We start from the raw sequence: 19716 nt of genomic DNA on the forward strand, positions 1-19716 counted from the left end.
TCCGGAGCAAATTTCGCATCTCTGTGACTTACAAAAAATATTACCGTTTGTTCAAATGAGTTAATAATTTTTTAATCAATCGATCCCTGGGGCGGAATTTTTTCAGGCTTTCTGCGGCAAAACTCCTTAGCACTAATATTTTTCTGCAAGATACTTTCAATAATAACAAAGATGTATGTTACTAATTTAAGTTAACAAAAACGCTGTGTTTGCAATATATATATATAATTTTCTTAATTGAATAAGTAATATTTTTTTATTCTAATATTATGGGCGATATTCTTGCATTTTGTTGGAGTGGGAATGCACCAATTATTTCCTTTACCGCATTTTGAAAATCAACACCACATTAAAAAAATATTAAATATCAAGAAATCTGTGGATCTGTTACTGAAAAACAGACCGACGACGAAATCAAAAACTAGGACTCTTGAGAAAGAGTTACTCAAATGTATGCTTCGTTTCAAGATTTGATTGTTGTAAGAAACAATATCGTAAGAAAAACTATCGGATTTTAAAAACTATGCGGAAATCAAAGCAGGATGCGTAGCCAAATTTTACAATAAAAAATAAGCACCTTTTAAGCACTCAAAAAATATTAGGCAGGGGTGGCAACTTTTTGACAATTTTATTTTATATTATAAACGTCGTTGAATGGTCGATCCACTTTTTTTTTTTTTTTTTTGGTTTACAACGAGTAATGTTAAACTCCGTAGCCTTGTAATTTTGAACCTAATCCAGAAGACAATGGAACTCCAGGACCAAGTATTGGGATAAATTACTGTCAGAAGTCCAAATTTTGGTGTAGAAAATATTAAATAATTATAAAGAAAAATGAGTCAAATTTCAATTTATCCAATCCCTTAATTTGTTTAATTATTAAAAAATATATAAAAACAATTATTTCATAAAAAAAACACTTAACATTCATCACTCATCTTATTTTGTATGTGTAAAATCAGTTTTCAGTTACCATTTTAACTCATCTTTTCCCCCTAAGTCAGCGATTACAAAAAAATAGTTTTAAAGCCCTCAGTACTCCAAGTCCATTTTTCAGTTTTGTATGAATAAAACCGAAAATGAAACTGTTTCGATCGATGCTCAGCTGTATAGACTAGAATGTTGACCTAAAAAACTATTAATAAAATAACAAGTAATAAGACATTTATTCTAATAATTGGAATAAATATTGATGGTAACTTAATTAAAAACTTGAATTGAATATTTAAAAAATTAACAACTGTTTTAAACAAACATTTATGTTTTTTGAAAATTGTAATTATATTACTTATCAGACAATATACTGTATTTATGATTTATTAGAAATATTCATGCACATATAACCAGGAGAGCAGAAAATTTTCAGTCCCCAAATATTTCCTCAGAACAAAGTTTTTTTTTGATCAAAATTTCCCTAAAATTAAAATTTTTTATTTTTTTCTCTTTTCTCTAAGTAACAAGAACATTTTTAAAAGATTTTTGGAAAGTAAAGTTTATGTAAGAAAAGAAATTTATTTGATTTTACACAATTCTTGAATAAATTCGTATTCCTTAAATTAAAGGTATCACTCATTAACTTAAGGAACTCAAACTAATAAATACACAAACTGACATTTCACGCTTTTCAATAGAAAAAAATTTGCAAAGTGGAACATTTTTTAATAATAAAAAAATTTGTAGGAATTATTTCAGACTGTAAAATTTCCTTTAGTTGCCTGAAGTGTCCTCAAAACCTCATTCACTTGATAAGATATATTCTGCTAACCTGCATATAAGTAATAATAACAAACATTAAGAGTAAAAAAAAAAAATTTTTAAAAATAAGTTGCACAATTATAGTAGTATATAATGCAAGTATTGTGTAAGTAAGTAATGTAATAAAATGTCTCCAATGTTAATAAAAAAAACTTGCCCAGGTTTCTGACAGTTTTTATCTGATTTTAGCAATTTTTGATACTTTTCCACAGGCTTTTGATGTGCCAAGTCTAAAACCAATTTTTGACATCAAAATCGCAATCCTGGAATTAGGCTATGCGCACCAATAAAAAAATTTTCTTCTTCATATCATTGAAAGTTTTTCATTAATACATTAACAAAATGCAAAATAATATCCTAAGACTTTGCATGATCATGGTAAAATAACTTGTTTCTGACAAAGAATTCTTTTCTTGATTATATTAGTCACCATAAAATCAATTTATACACGATATTAAAGATATTCAATATTAAGTGGCTCAATCTATTTTTAAATTAATAATTACTTTATTTAATTATGTAAAAAAATTAATTCAAAATTATAACATTGTTACCCTACATCAGTGATTCTCAACCACTGTGCCGCGGCACTTTTGTGTGCCACCAAATTCTTAAAATGTGCAGCCAAATATTAGAAATGATGCGATAAAAATTATAATGCTTTTTTTTTATTACGAGTAAAGCTTAAATTAAAGAAAAGTTTACATATATATTTAATNTTTACTTTTTTGGGATTTCATGAACTGAAAAATGACAGTTTTCGTGAGAATGACCCATATATACTTTTCATAATTTTTTCCGGCTTTAACCGATTGCACACCTTTGTCGACGATTGTATTGTCTTTAAATTGTCTCAAGCAATTTTAAAAAAAATTTAAATAAGTAGAGAGTTTAATGACTATTAAAATTATTAATTAACAAAAGAAAGAAAACTAAATCTTAACCTTCAAACGGAAATAAAAACTAATCATTAAAGTAAGCTATTCAATTAATAGTTTTAAAGGAAATTAACAAAGAATAACTAACAAAAAAAAACTAACAGTTTACAACTATAGAAAATAAGTTAACAATTAATAACTAGCAAAAAAAAAAAAAATAACTGTTACTAATTAAAAATGAGTCGAGAGAAATAATTAATCTCTTAATAAACATGCTTTTGTAGTACATATTATTTTATTTCACGTTCAAAATGATCATCACAAACTATTTCACACAGTGTATTATAGGTAAGTAAACAACATTTAAACTAATTCTTCACATTGTGTGCCGTCAAATTTCGAAATCGTTAAAAGTGCGCCGCCACAAAAAAAGGTTGAGAATCACTGCCCTCCATTCTCAATATACTTAACAAATCTTGAGATAATTGAATTTTTTTTAAAATTTCAATTACATTGAAATAAAATAATTAATAATTTTAAAATTAATTACTTATTGCTTGACTTTCTGGCATGGGGTAATACTTCTAAAATACTTGTTTTCTTTCACAATTTATTGCAGGTCACCCAAACCTCTGAGAGCTTTAAATCTTATCCTTAAGTAAGGAAAATTGCATCTCCAAAGTTACAAAGTAATCCTTTAAATATTTCTTGTGAAATTTTAAAAAAAAATGTCAATAACTGAAAAGGTCTCTTTTGTTATTGTAGGGTTATGTGTACATATATACAAACACATACATACACATATAGTAGTTTTGAATAATTGAATATATTACTCTGCTAAAAACTTGTAAATCACATCAAAAACAGAATGAAATAAGTATAAAATTTCAAGTGTTTATAAATGCAAAGGAATTTTGACAAAAAAAGTAAAACTTCTTCCTATGTTTTTAATTTTTAATAATGCAAGAAGAGTTAGCATCTATATAGATATTTAATCAAAGAAATATGTAGCCCACTGGCCTCCGAAAGAACACAATTATTATCAAACAGACAAATGTTAAAAAAATATTGAATTTACACCATAGCCTGGAGTTTAATTGTGTTAAAGATTTCAGAAATGAATAATGCATTAATACCTCTGTCAGAAATTTTCTCTAATTTGGTAACTTTGAATCTCATATAATATGAGAGTAATTTAATTACTCTAAAATGTACAAACAAATTTTAGTTATTAATTCAGAACATTCTTAAAATAGAAGTTAATATTATAAAATAAAAAAACTACTAACTCTATGCCTTAAAACCAAATATGGATAAACTGATTATTGTTCTATATTAGATATGCTCTGAAATGTGCAACTGGACAGAATGCCTCATAAATTTTTCTTCATTATAACCAGTTAAAGTGTTTTACAAATAAACTAACATTGTTGGTTCTGCTTATTGGTGGACATCCTTTTACAAATTTGCTAACTTGAAAATTATTTTAAAGAACAAAACCTATTATAAATGCAAAACTAAATGAGTTGTGCCAGAAAGCCTTTTTTTTTTATTTATATATAAATTGTGATTGCAAAGTAAAACAGATTTAAGTATAAATTGTCATAATATCAGAGCTCATTCTAAGCAGAAAAAAGGGCAGGGTGCATAAGTCTAAAAAAAGGGCATTATTATTCTAAAAAGGCAGTAATTTCTTTCTATGGGCTTTACACGTTCTATTAAAAATCATTGCCAATTAGTAAAAGGATTTTTTTTTTACTTTACTAAAAGTAGCAAGGCAATCATATTAATCACTAATTTTTATAAATAAATTAACATATATATCGAGTTAATGAGCTAATTAGCTTAGTAATTTATTAAAAATGCATGCAGATATTAATAAAATAATAAATGTATGTATTTAAGTGTCTGTAGTTATGATTTAATAATTAATATGATCAATAATAATTATAATTTAATGAGAGGGGAAGTAACTGCAAACTTTCAAAGACAAGTGCAACAAGATGGCTATTTTTCCTTTCCTATATAATTCTATGTATTGACAGCAATGACAAACTAAATAAAAAAAAGTTGAAAATAACAGAAGTGAAAGAAATCCATTGCAGAGTTTGGAGGGGGGGGGAAATAAAGAAGGGTTGAGGAAAAAAAGGGTATGGAGTCTACTACATCAGGGCACTAATTTATTTCAGGGGCAACATAGCAAAAAATATTAGATTCAAAACCCATACTATATAATTGGATTTTTGAAAGCCTGTAATTAATTTCCCATAGCAAGCTTGGTTTAATTGCTTAAGAAAGTTAATTAAAAATAATTTCAGTGCAAAGACAAATAAATAATTGAGAGGAACAAGCTGGTTTAAGACTTATAAGTTCCTTGTTTTTCAATTAATTAATTTACTTAAATTAATGACAGCTTCAGATAATATAATATTTAAATAACAACAGCATAACAATAAAATAGCACAGCTGAATTTTACTTATATGATCAAATAAAAAAACATATAAATATTCATCTGAAAACTTTTAAGTTACATTAAGAGATATTTTAAACTGGAAGTTAAGCAAAACAGAGAAATAGGGTTATAATTTAAGAATGAGATTTTTACATCTTGTACTTATTCATTCAGAATCTATAGTATCGCTTCACAAAAAATATTCAAAAAAATTGAACAGAAATTTTTATTGAAACGAAGCCAAAAGTTTTCAAATTTAAGAACAGAAATATGAAAAAGATAAAGTTTGCTGTTTTGGCGCAAAATACTACAATGACAAGTCTACATGACAGAACGTGAAAAAAGTAGCTATATTTACCAAGATTTTATAAACTTACCCATCGCGTTCCACATATTAATGTTCACTAAAAAGACTGTAAAAACTTATAACTAACTGTCAAACACTAATTGTGTATATATTTAACAATATCGAAAATCAAACTGTGTTTACTTGCACATGTAAACAATACAGACGGAAGAAATAAAGGCCTTCGAATGGCGGGCTATGAACAACCAATCAGAGTCGGAGAGAGGCGTTGCCTAAGTTAAATTCTTAAAGTTGTGGCTAAAATATTGTTATTTCATTTGAGTGGTTCAAAGTGAGTTATGCGGAAGCTGTCGTTGTCTCCAATCTCTCTGCAACAAAATACAGCAGATTTTTATTATAATCCATTTGGAACTTTGTTAGAAGAAAATGTAATCGAACGGTGGAATTGCTGCGTATTTTGTAAAATCGCTCACGGAAAAGACCCGGATACTGATTTGTTATATAAGGTTAGTTTAATTTCACTTAATCACTATTTAGCTCTTGGGAATTTAAGTTAGTTAAATTTCTAAAATATTCTCAACAATATATTTACATCATACTTCTACTGACTTTATTGGTGTGGTTGATTAGATTAAAGCTCAAATGCAAGGTATACCACAATGACTAACCTTAATGTGTTGTTTTAAAAAAAAATTTCCGAAAATGAAATCTAAATTTTTTTTTTTTTTTTAAATTGGCGGCTCCAAAATTATTACTTGCAATATAGGCGATTGAGAAACAAAAACGCTATAGAAATTTAATAAATCATTATTGAGGAAGGAGGTTATATACAAAACCAGTTTGAATGTAAGAAGAGTCAAAAAGGAATTAAAAGATGATTATTAGAAACACCTTCAAGTTTCAAACGATAATCAAACGAGTTTTGCTCATTCGCATCCGTCAATAATTATTTTACAGATTTCGATAGCGGTTTTGTTTATTCCTCACTCAAATATTAATTTTCGACCTGAAAAAGAAAAAAAATTTCTTAATTTTCGAAAAGCATTTAAAAAAATATATTTAAGGCTGTCATTACGGAACACCCTGTGGTTCCCATGTCTGTGACACATGAGGTCACGAGTTCGTGTACTAGTTCCGGAAGAGACACCCAAACACACTAAGTAAAAAATAGTAATCTTTTCCTCTGCATGTGATTACAGGTGTCATTTATTCCTTGTTTTATTTCAAACAACAAAATTTGAAATTATTAAAATGATACATTCAACGGAAATTCAACTTTTACATTGGATATAAAAAAAAAATTGAATAGGATTATTTAAAAATTAGCTACAGACAAAATACATTTACTTTATCGAAATTATTTAAGATTTTTGTTATAATTTTTTAATTTCTTACGATTTTAGAATATGTGAAAAATTTTCACATTTCCTATAAAATTCCACATAAATTTTTAAAGTTAGAACAATAAAAATGCTAAAAAATTTACAGATAAAAATATCATATCATCAGAAGCTTGTGAAAATAATATAAATAAAATGAAGACCCAAGATATCTCAATATTAAATTGTTATGATCGATTTAGTTAATATAATTTGGTAAAAATAATCGAATAACAAATTTTATCAACCTTTTTCATTTTCTTCTAACTTCATCATTTAAATAAAATATTTCATATGTTATTCATTACAAGTCAGAATGAAATGACCTTGGAAGAAGTATACGTAAGCAGCTAGTCCATCGACTCTTAATTTTTACATTATTTGTTTCCTTTTATTGCCTCAATAATTTCCCTAGTGTCGTCGTCTGTCAAATGGATCAACTTTTTCTCATTGATTATCTTAATCTTGTTATTGAATTCCCACTCTTTATGTACATATGAGTGAAGTTTGAAAAGAAAACTTATTTTAATATATTTATTGTAGGAAATATGAATTTTGAGTTTTCCTGTACTTAAATAATAAAGGCTGTTTTCAGAAGGCTTTTGCCCGCTATATAAAATAAAGCTATATGTTATAAAATATTTCATGTAACGAATCTAGGTTGCATTCATAGTTTTTTTTAAGTTAGTAACAGTGATTTTTAGGCAATATGTTACATCCCCCCTCCTCTAGCCAGAATTAAAAATAAAAGATAATTCTGAAATTCAGAAGCAACAATGATAGATAATTTTAGACAGTGAAAATTTTCCAAAATTTTGAAAATGTCAGAAAGATCTAGTTTTTTTTTCCCCCCAGAATATTTAACCTTAATAGATTTTGTACTCTTTAATTTATTAAAACACATTTTTCTTACAAAAATAAATGAATAAATAAATATTCTTTAAAGGTATTCTTTCTTAAAACTTTTTTTTTTCTATAACTTTCATATTTCCTATACTGAGCTTATGAATAAAAACTGTCTGAATGAACTGGTAACTATGATTGACCTAGACACTGGAAGCATTGAAAATTCACAGTTTTACGCCATGATAAATTCATAGTTTTCTCAAAATCTATAAGAAATAATGTAGTTTAATATTTAAAATATTTAGTTGTTTATTCAATTAAAGTTGAAAGTGATGCATTGAATTCATATCCATGCAAATACTTATAATTTTTACTCGAGGTCTTCTTTAATAAAAAATGACCAACTAAAAGCTAAAATATAAATTCATTGATCAGTAGGAATCAGGGTTGGCAAATTACCAGGTTTTTTGGGGAAAAAACACGTTTTTTTTTTTTTTTTAAATCAGGTTTTTTCCGACATTCTTATTTATATACATACTTAAAAATTGAAAATTACTACCAAGAACAATTAAAATAAAGAACGAGCAATTATATCAAGCAACACTAAATTTTATTAAAATTTTTAGATTTAAATCCAGGATTGGGAAAAAAACAGGAAAAGTTTAGAGAAAAACTTTTTTTTTTGCCGCTGAAAAACAAGTTTAGGATTTAGTACTTAGGATTCAACATTTTGAACAAAAAAAAACAAGTTTTGCAGCTTTTTCTAAGCCCAGTCTGTTACGCAATTTTGATTGTACAACTCCAAAAGTAGAAAAAATTCTCTCAACATTCGCTGTAGTTGCTTTTGCAGTAAGAATTATTTCAACTTCCTTAAACACATCGGCATTAAACTTCTTAATATCGTTTTCTTGCATTCGCCACCATTCCATAACTGTTACATTTTCAATAAATTCCTTTTGAAACAGACATACAGATACCTTTGCAATGGAAAACTTTTTGCACAAAATTTTAATATCAGAGTTAATAAGTTATTTTTAGGAAGCATTTTCTTGGCATATTCTAAAGCCACTTTTTTTTCATTTGCTTCGTAATCATCTTCATCATCTTTATCGACAGCTTTTGGATGCAACAAAAAAGCAAGAAGGTGGGCTTGTGTTATTGCCTTTTTATAACGATGATCTAATTTTTTCAGTACATCTTTATTGAATTTCTTATCGTTTCATTTGCTTTTTTAAATTTTTAAGAATTAAAACAGTCTCTCCAATCGAACAATTTTCTCTCTGTGCCCTGGTGTCTTCTTCTTTTCACCTAACCCATTTCAGACCTAAAAGATGATTAATGATGTACACCTGTGGCACCGAGGGTCCGTTTGTAGGGGGAGGGTACTATTTCCATAGAGGGATTTTATATAGGGGACAGAATCCTTTTCTCCAGGAAAACCACTTGAAAGAGAAAAACATTTTCCCCTCACCACCGTTCATTTATATACGAGAGTATACTCTCGTTAACATATACCGTTCACCTTTTTTTGGAGCCATTTTCGAAAATGTCATAGTTAAAATATATCAAATCCTCCAGAAATGGTTATCTTTTGCTTTACAAAAGTTATCTCTTCAATATATATCGAAAATATAAGGGCGACGCAATTTATTGGCGATGCGAAGATAACAATTGCAAAACAAAATTAATAATGAAAAATGGTATCGAATTTATACGATTATTAATATTTAAACATTATTATTTCATTTTAATATTTTTGATATAATCTTTTTTTTGATATAAATATAAGAACAAAGTGAAAATTTAATTAAAAAAAACTCATTTGATTAGGGCCGTAAACAAGAGTCTGTGTTATGAATCACATATTTAATAAGAAAATCGCTCATTCATTTTATACAGTAAACAGACAATCAAAACAACTTTTTAAACTATTAAACATATTGCTAATTTATTAATAAATTTATTTTTATATCAATTTTAAAATACAAATCTTTATGTAAATTTAAAAATTTAACCTGTAAATTTGCCATTTAAAAAGCAACAAACTGAAATTTAGCTACAACTTTGAAAGTTTAATCAAAATAAAGTCTACTCATTTAGAAAATATAAGATTAATTCCCTGTTTAGTTTATATGACAATCTATTCTTCTCAAAAATGGTAATTCCAGAAATAATTCCCGGCAATTTGTAAATTTGCTAATTAATGTACGTTGTTTGAACAATTATAGAACAGTTAAATATCATAACTGAGACATATAATTTAATGAATACTGTTTTAAAGTTAATACAGAATAAGAATTTATTAATTTAGAAAATATTGAATAGACTTACAGCTAATTAGCTGGGCATATTCCTGCTAAGAAAGTGGTACAGATAGATACTCAGTGTTTTGCATTTTTAAAAATGAAACAGCTAATTCTTCTAATTATGAAGATGGGCTTCATGACGATTTCTTTGATAATGAAAAAAAACTAAAGTAGTTTCTATCAAACTAAAGAGAAAAAAATGAAAGACGTAAAAAAAAAATTAAAAAAAATATTGAACAAAAAAATTTAAACAAGTTTAAGTTATTATTGATTTTTTAGTCAAAGTTACTCATCATTAATATAAAAGTGAAAATAAAAAAACCTAAGATTGGAAATCATAATAAAATTTATAAATTTTTTAAACTAAAAGAATTACTTGTCTCCTTAACAGTTTTATACTTAAGTTTATGATCAGTCAGTTTTATACTTATAACAGTTTTAACTTAATTAGTTTTAACTTAATAGATTTAACAGCAATATCATAAAGATTTTCACCTGTATGAGCAATGCCAGATGAGCTAAATATGTGTTTCATCTTTTGTTGTTAACACAAATCAGTAACACAAATCACCGGTTCATTGTGAATGTTTGACCATCCATTTAATCCTAATGTGACAATTTTACCTTTTAATATTTCTGCGCATTTTTCTTTTTCTTTTATGTATGTTTTCTCAAATAAACCACAAGCAATTTCTTTTCTCGATGGAGGAAAATATTCTGGCCGAAAATTCTGAACCATTTTAATGAACTCTGGATGTTCCACAGTGTCTAAATGCTGCATTTGTAGCATAAATAAACCTGGCAATTTGTTTGTTCTTGAGCTGGTGTCGATTTGTTAAATAAATTGTCTAGAGTTTTATCTTCTCTTTTCCTTTTTTGAGACCTGATTTCACTTGTAGTTGGTTGTATACTTGAAGAATCCAAAGAACTTGAAGCACTGGACACATCACATCATCATCGCAATCTGTATAAAATTAAGAAGATGCTTAATGACATTTAGCACGCGTTATATTATGTATCATCATTTTTGCTTTCCTAATTCAATATAAAACTTTAATTTTTCCTCTTCATTTTAATTAATTAAAAAATGCACTGTATTTTTAATATTTGTTTAATACTTAAGCTAAAATTAGCTTGATATGATGTAATAATATTTTTAAAATAACTTTTTAAAATTTTTTTTTATTTATTTAGTAGCATTGATTTATTATCTTTTCAATCAAATAGAATTTACAGGAAATATAAAAATTTTGATTAGAATATAATCATTAAATTGAGTGAAAATAAACATTCTCAGAATGTGTGTACATCTAAGATGTTCCTGTTCTCAAGTATTTTTGATTTAGCAAACATTTAGCTTTTCAAATGATAGTAATAAAATAATTAGCTTTAACAATTGAAAATAATTGAAGTGTTATTTTTACATTTAAAAATAATTAAGTGTAATAATTACCTGCCAATAGAATCATTAACAGAATCAAGATTGTTACATGTTCCTACATGTTTCTTCATTCTTAGAACTTGATATTCCATTTCCTGCTTACATTTTTTACATATAGCCCTGCATTCTTTTCTTTTATCATTTTTTATGTTGAAGTTATTTATAAGTTGTAAGTTATTTATAAGTAAGCTATTTTATAAGTTGAAGTTATTTACAACATCAAACAATTTGAAAAATGTAATTATAAATAAATAAAAATGCAATTTTAAATTATTCTTAGGGAAAAAACCAAATGGTTTTATTGAGGAAAAAACCATTTGGTTTTAACCATGGTAGGAATTTTCATTAAAATAACTATATGATTAGAAGTGCAACATATCAGAAACGTTAGTTTTATTATTATTTTTTTTAAAGTTCTTCTGTTAAAATTATTTAATAAACTTTTTTAACGAAATTTTTGTGTAGAGGGGTGTGGTGTGCCTCGGCAAACACCCAGTCCCCAAGTATGTACCTCGACAACCCTCCGGACCACTCCAAAAAACGAACTGAAGTGAGGTAAATCCAGCCAGCATAACCGGTTGTAAACCCCCCTCATATTCACTTCCAAACTGACTCGCGTGGAGAGAGGACGCGTTCCTCAAACCTTCATTAAAATTATCTAATTCTTTACAATGTAAGTTTTCATTATATGCTTCCGTTATAAATTAAAATTTTTTCCTTAACTTAAACTTTTTTTATTCTTATTTATTTTTGTAATTAATTTTTAATTACGCAATTTAAATATAGCATGTTATTAACTTTAAAGCACACACGTGCTATAAGGGGTGTGTAGAAATGTTTGATTTTGAAGTAGGCGATAAGCTAAGGACCCAGGCCAATAGGCCTGGGTCCTTAGCAGCCTCGAACAGTATGAGAGGCCAAGCAATTCGCGGACACTAAGGCACAAGGCCCCGAGTCACGCACGAGTGGAGCATCACAATACGCATCGGATGGCAAAGAAAGAAAATCGATCCACTGTGAGGCGGAGCAATGGCGCAGTGATGCCGCACGCTGTGGCCCCAGTACTGGACCGACAGCAGCCGGACAGCCACCACAACCCGGCCCACCAAGACAGGCACCCCAACAGGAAGGCCAACACACCATAAAACATTTATTAAAACAAAAAAATTACATCGAATAAGATTAAATCATAGAAAATACATAAAACATTAAATCGTTGAGTGCCCCGGAGCTCACAATTCCGGAATGGGGGAATGGGACCAGTTTTGTAGAAAATTCCGCTCCCACTGCAGTGACAGGCAACCAGCATGGATAGCACTATGGTTCGTCTTGAGACCAAGCTTGAACCGTGTTCTTTGCAGTTCACATATGAGCTTTTATTTTTACATTTGTCCCTTTTGTGTCCTACTTCACCACAGTGAGCACAAGGTTCCTCATTTTGGCCTTGAAACTGTTGTATCTATAACATCTAAGCGGACGTGTACTACTCTAGTTTTATATGGTTTTCCAGCCAAAGTTTAGCCTTCCTCTTCTTATCACTTTAGTAAATTGCTTGGGATGAAGTTCAAATATCCAATGAGTGTTTTGTCGATCCTTTATCGAGAAAAGCACTTTTATTTCTGCATTTTCTTATTATGAGTTTCGATTAATTGTTTGATTAGGTCATCCTTTTCTAGTGTCTGATCTATTTCATAGAGTATTACTCCAAGATTTCTCCTTTTCGGAGATTTTATATATATAATCTTTGTTGAGGCCTTGTTCTTCAAACTCTTTCTGTAGTTTCTTCACATGACTTTTTTTTTTACTTGAAGGAGGATTCTTCCATTTCTCTTAATATTTCAGCGTATGATTTGGTTTACCTCTTCTTGTTTAATTGAATCATTGCTGCTTTTCCTTAGTGCATGAAGGTAGTCGCGGAAGACCACATCGCTAAACTCAAACGCGATTGAAAACAGCTATGAAATAAAACTGACATTCCTGACCTGCATTCATCAATCTTTCTCTCAAGAAATAAGGGGAGCTGTTGTGATTCTTCGAAAGAATTCCTCGGGTGGATCCTCGATATTTTTCATCAACATGATCCAATTTAAAATCCAATAAAATCTTTTTAAGAGCAATTAAAAAGTGCCTTTAAGTTTTTCCAAATTTCCATCATTCAAGTATGGAGATTCGAATGTGCACATCGAATGGATTGCAGTCCACCGCCTCCTCCGTCTAAAAAATGGAAATGTGATTTAACAAAACTCAAAAAACAGTCCAAAGAAAAATTTTGGTATGGCATAAACAAAAAATCATTGCTATCTCATATTGCGGTAATGAAAAATTCTTTTTCATCTAGTCTATTTAAGCTGTGGTGCTAGAGACATGTAAATAGAAATTAAAGAACATTGTATTAAGTTAGTCTATTCAAGTAAATATCTGTGCACTTAGTGTTACAAAAACATAAATATAGTCTTTAACCAGGGTTGGCAGGTTTTTGACATNTATTAAGTTAGTCTATTTAAGTAAATATCTGTGCACTTAGAGTTACAAAAACACAAATATAGTCTTGAACAAATTAACTTTCGCTTATATTTTTCTTATAATTTTGTTGAAATAAAAAATCAAAAAAATTATTGATCAAAATTTGATCAATTCACACTAAAACTCACCATTAACAAAGTAAAGTGAAAAGTGGCTGTGAATTTTTTTTTCTAAATTAAGTTTTAAAAACACACTTTTTTTTTCAACTTCCACCCCTGGTAACTAGCATTTATGTAGCTAAAATTTATAAAAATGAGAATTATAACATGCACAGTAACATTTATTCATGGCATGAAGTTGTTATTCTCTGATTTAGAACTTTTACTAAGTGATGTTTTTTTTTAATACTTTAGAAAAATGTAGCAAACAAATCAAAAAAGATAAATTAATGTATGTGCTTTGAAAATCAGTTGACTGCTACTAAAAAACATATGTTAAGGGATAAGAAATTTTATAAATAAATGAAACTCCTCTCTTTAAAAAAATATAATCAATGTTTGAAACTATCAAATAACGTAAATAGTAATAAATATTGTCAACATGTAAAGAATCCAATACTTTTTATTAGCACTATTTTAAGATCAGTTATTGGCCTATTCAAACATTCATGATTTTTCATAAATAAAATTACTTTATTTAATCCTTAAATTTGTAATTTCGTATCCCTCTCATTTTATTATTCCGAAAAGGTCTATCTCTTGAGTGGCTGAATATAATGTACACAATCATTCAAAAAGAAAGCCCCAATCAGAAAGTGTGATATTTAATTATCTCAGTATTTATTTCAAGAAAACAAAAATTACTGAATAGTATACTGTCAATTCAGAACAAATCTCGGAGATCCAAAAGATGCATTCTTTCATAAGATTTTATGAATGCTTTAAATCAGAAAAAAATATACGATGTTCACACAAAATTATACTATGATTTCTCAATAATATGCACGTATTTATATTTTAAAACAAGACAGAACTGAACATCTACGATGGCGAAATTGTCGCTCTCCGATTGCAAGCAGACGATCGAGGTTTAAAACTCGTCTGCCTGGTTTAAACCTACCTCAGACTAGGTTTAACTTAGACAAGGCTGAACTAGATCTTTTACTTAAACTTCGTTTCTGCAATGCAGCTTGGTTTAACTTCGCGGTTTAGACCAGGTTTAAAGTTAAACTTCGTTCTGACAATTCAGCCTAAGGGACTCAAGGGTAGGCGATGAGCTAAAAAAAAGTGAGATTGGGAAACTATGGTTTAGACTCATTAGAATTTGTAAAGCGCAATTTGTAAAAAAATTGTAAGCGTATCATTAATATTTGTAAAATTTTTTAATGCAGTTAAAAAAAAACTTTTGTTTCCTTTTTGAAGAAAAAATGCTTTGAATTAAAAAAGAAGATTCTTTTGGGGAGGTCACACGTTTTATACACCAAAACATAGAATGTAGTTTTATATACCAAAACGCTTCTCCGCAAACTGCAAGGTTTCCTAGAAGGATTACAAGACTTCAAGAGTTAAGACATTTTCTTTTTTTTTCTTTTTAATTTATTTATTTATTATTTTTTTTTGAAAATTAAAACAGTTAAGATCCTTAAAGCCTGTTGTTAGGATCCCATCACCAGTAAATTGTCTAATTAATATTGAGATTTTTCTTGAGATTAAAGTAAAATGCAATTGAAAAAGAAGTAGCAAAATTTATAAAAAAATAATTTATAAATGCATCTTTTCTTAAAACACTATAGATATGAAAAGTGATAGAAAATTTAGACAGAATTTCCAATCGAGAATAGAATTTCAACGTTTATAGCAGCTCCTCTCTTGTTTCCATTCCAATGAATTGATAAATCGGTTTCTTTTATGCACTAAAAACCAATTCAAAATGAGACTAGATGCTGCTACAGACCAGCAAATTCAATTGTCTGACATAAAACCTATATTATTGAAAAGGCAATGAACACATCTTCACATAAAATATTTTCAAAATAGTTGTAGTCTTATGTTGGATAATTTGTTTACATTTTCCAATGAACTTGTTTACATAGTCCAGGGGCTCCGCCCGAAAGAAAAGTGAATCATTCCCAAGCCGAAAAAAAAAGTGGGAAGCACTTTTATAGAATAATTAAAATGGATTGAGCTACTACTAGAAGTTAGGGAGGGAAAAATCAATCAACTAGGGGGAAAAAAACAATCCTATTGAAGGATTCCCAAGCATTATGAAAAATAAGGAACTCAAGAAAAGTCAATACTTAAGCTTCATAAGTAATCTTCTCAATATTACCGATTTAGTAATATTTTTTTATTGCTTCTGTGGTGTGCCTCAGCAACCATCCAGTCCCTTAGTATGTGCCTCGGCAACCATGCAAAAAAAGCACTTATGGGGGCTCTAGTGAAACCAGTTTTCTACCAGCAACCGACGCTACACATCAGTTTACCTTGTGCACTGGTCGGTGACGCATGGCTCTACAATAATCTTAATTTCATTCAACTTTCTGTATTTTTATTTGTTATTCTTAATTATGTTTAAATTAAATTTATTCTTTAAATTTTAATTGGTAATTTGTTTTAATGTTTATAAAAACTAAATTGGTGACCCTTTTTTCAAACACGCGTTCAACATCAACTTAGGATATGGAGTTCCAACAATTTCAGTAAGTCTATTTTAAATTGGTTTCCACTAAGAGTATTACGCTGTAATTTTAATTTTCTGGTGTGGCATTTTTATTTCTCGTTGTCGTCTAATTTTAATAGTTATTTTAACTTTTTATTAAACACGGCAGATCTTGTTATATCAATGTTCGCGTGCATTAATATTTACACTATTTTTGATATTAATCCTTAATCATACTTGTTAACTAAATTCACGACTTATTTGAGAATTTTATTTTAATTGTTTTTAAACATTTCGCAATGGCTAACGAAACTTTAGACGAAAATCAAATTGCTCACGCGGCAGTCAAACCACCTCCATTTTGGAAATCAAATCTCGCCTTGTGGTTTGTCCGGCTAGAAGCACAATTCACTTTAGCTAAAATTTCCGCTGATGATACTAAATTTAACTACGTACTTGTAGCTGTCGACTCTGATGTTTTAAGTTCCATTAGCGATATTGTTCTAAAAGCCCCTAACACTGAGAAATACGAAGCTATCACAAAACGATTAATTGAATTGCATTCCGAGAGTGAGGAATCAAAAATCCGTACTCTTCTTCAAGGGCTGGAATAAGGTGACCAGCGACCTTCCCAATTACTAGCACGAATGCAAGTACTCGCAGGTGATATCGTGGGCACTCCTCTCTTAAAATCTTTCTGGCTTGGGAGACTCCTTAACAACGTGCAAACTATTTTGGCAGCTCTCAATGATGAATTAGATCAGCTAACTTCAGTTGCTGACAAAATTAATGATCTCTCCTCTCCTCGCATCAGCACGTAAACACTGTCGCTGCTGATAAAACGTCTGCACTGGAATTGCAAGTCGCTCAGCTCACTAAACAAGTAAGCGAACTCACTTCTCATATGAGACAGTCTCGAAATCCGAACAGAGAAAGAAAGAATTCTCATCATCGCAGCAATTCTAGAACTCGCAGAAAATATAAAGAACCTGAAAGCGGATATAGTTTTTATCATACAAATTTCAGTAATCGCTCTAAAAAATGTAATTCTCCATGCAGCTACTCGGAAAACTAAACAGGCGATCGCACGAAGGCCATACCGATCGCCACATTAATCGTATTTTATTGGCCGATCAAAAAAGTAACCTTAATTTGCTTATTGATACTGTCGCTGATTTGTCAGTCTTGCCAAAGCGTTATGCATCTGATACAAAAGTTTCTGACGATTATTATTATTCGCAGTAAACTGTACTGAAATTTTAACATACGGAACAAAAATTTTAACTTCAGATTTTAACCTTCGTAGACCATTCACTTGGCGTTTTGTTGTTGCCGATGTTAAGCAGCCAATTATCGGTGTCGATTTTTTGAAAAATTTGGATTTATTAGTTGATGTGAAAAATAGCCGATTAACAGTGGCGTAGCGAGCTTAACTCGCGCCCGGGGCTGCCGGGGCACAATGCCCTTTTAGCGCCCCCCCCATTCGAAAACCATATAATATTATATGTAAAATATACTCCAAATTAATAAATAAATAAATTAAAATAAATAAAGTCATAGGCACAAGCTAGGCTTTAAATTTGAGACAAAAAATGTAGTTGAGAAAACAAGACTAGATTTTGAAATGTATATGATAATCTAGAATTAGTTCAAAAGATACCTATTATTTATTTTACATATTTATAAAGAAATATTTTAAAAACACGCAGTTTTAAAACAATAAAAAAGTAAATATTTATTATCTCTAAGGAGATACATATATTTAATAATCATATGATTATAATACATTAATAAAACTAATTACTATGTCTAAATTTTCCGTGCTTTTGATGAAGCAAATGTATCAATAATATCATCAAAATTGATCATTTAAAATTTTTCTCTTTCCACACTTAAAAATGCTAGGTCACTTAGGCGATCTGTCAAAATTAATTTTAATTTGCTGAATGAACGTTCGCAGCTAGCAATTGATACTGAGATAGTCAGGAGTATTTGAAATGCCGCTCTCAGATTTGGAAAAACATCTTCTCCATTCGAGATTGATTATAAAAGTAAGAAATTCTAATGGAGTTTTAGGTTTAATTTCTTTTCTACTGCGGAGTAACATTTTGCTGTCACATATTTTGATAAAAAGTTCTATTACATTGAAATCTGTATTATAAAATTCACCCAGATTTTTACAATTTTTTTTCAAGGTCGTTATCAACATTATCCTTGTTTAATAAATTTTCAACGTCTAGTAGAAATCCAAATTTGAAATTAAGGTCACTTAATCGTGTACACATTTCTTGTTGGAGACGATCAAGAGTGCTTTTCATAACGCGAGAAATTTCACTTTCTGCGGAAAGACCACCATAGCCAATTCTCCAGGCACGTATTGTTGTATCCATATCCCATTTTTCACAAAGAGACTCTGCTTTTTCTATTGCCTCTTTACAGAGCTTGTCTCAAATTTCGGCTAGTTCAGTCGCTAATGATTCAAGATCATGGAACACTTCTCTAAAATTCATTCTAGGATCTTGTAATCTGAGCTGCACACGATCAATCCTTCTTAAGATTTCATACCAGAAATGAACTAAAGTTATAAAACTAAAGGTTAGTATATTTTGCAACAGAATTGTAGCTTCACTTCTGTTGTCACTTGTAGTGGTAGTGTGCTCTGCTAATTTTTCTATTAGTTCTTTTATATTCTCTAGCCCATAGATGATAACGATAACCGCTTGTATTCTGGCGCTCCATCGCGTTTCAGATGTGTGACCTGCCATCACGGCAGCATTATCGTAACATTGTGATCTGCAGTTTGTTAATGAAATTTCATCGTAATTTAATTTCTCTAAAATTGTATTTTCGATCGAGGCTGCATCTTTAGCATGTATTTCAATAAAACTCAAAAAAGATTCTTTGATGGAAACTTTTTTATTGATAAAATCAGCATCTACATACCTAGCGACTTGGGACATTTGTTCTCGATGAGAGATATCAGGAGTTGAATCAAACAAAAGTCCATAATATTTATTTCTTTTGATATCGTTTATTAGTTGATTTCGAACTGCAGATGCCAGAAGATGAATGAATTCATTTTGAATCTGTGGTGACAAATATGAGAGCAACAAATTTTTCTGTTAACAAATTTTTTCATACTCTATTCACTTAATAATAGAATCGTCGAAATGATGTAGTAAGTAATCTTATTTGATTTATTACTTACCAAGAACGCCTTGAACTTGAAA

General features: G+C 29.3%; 2 protein-coding genes and 1 pseudogene across 3 annotated transcripts in view; 2 read left to right on the forward strand and 1 right to left on the reverse strand.

The window, feature by feature from the left end:
* The window catches only part of LOC107438833 (Replication protein A2), a 28474-nt gene extending 22719 nt beyond the window's left edge, over positions 1 to 5755 (reverse strand). Inside the window, exon 1 of one of the 2 annotated variants that reach the window (XM_043046532.2) lies at positions 5464 to 5755. In XM_043046532.2, the coding sequence (XP_042902466.1) occupies positions 5464 to 5479 (16 nt within the window). In that variant the 5' untranslated portion in view covers positions 5480 to 5755. The remainder of the gene's footprint in view (positions 1 to 5463) is intronic. The other variant, XM_071180285.1, reaches the window with a different exon arrangement.
* LOC107438832 (adenosine 5'-monophosphoramidase HINT3) overlaps positions 5732 to 19716 on the forward strand; it is a 35033-nt gene continuing 21048 nt past the window's right edge. Inside the window, exon 1 of the mRNA XM_016051212.4 lies at positions 5732 to 5899. Coding sequence (XP_015906698.2) covers positions 5732 to 5899 — 168 coding nt within the window. The remainder of the gene's footprint in view (positions 5900 to 19716) is intronic.
* LOC139425519 (uncharacterized) lies at positions 16786 to 17561 on the forward strand (annotated as a pseudogene).

Source organism: Parasteatoda tepidariorum, chromosome 4 (genome assembly GCF_043381705.1).
Source record: "Parasteatoda tepidariorum isolate YZ-2023 chromosome 4, CAS_Ptep_4.0, whole genome shotgun sequence".
NCBI classification, from domain to species: Eukaryota; Metazoa; Arthropoda; class Arachnida; order Araneae; family Theridiidae; genus Parasteatoda; species Parasteatoda tepidariorum.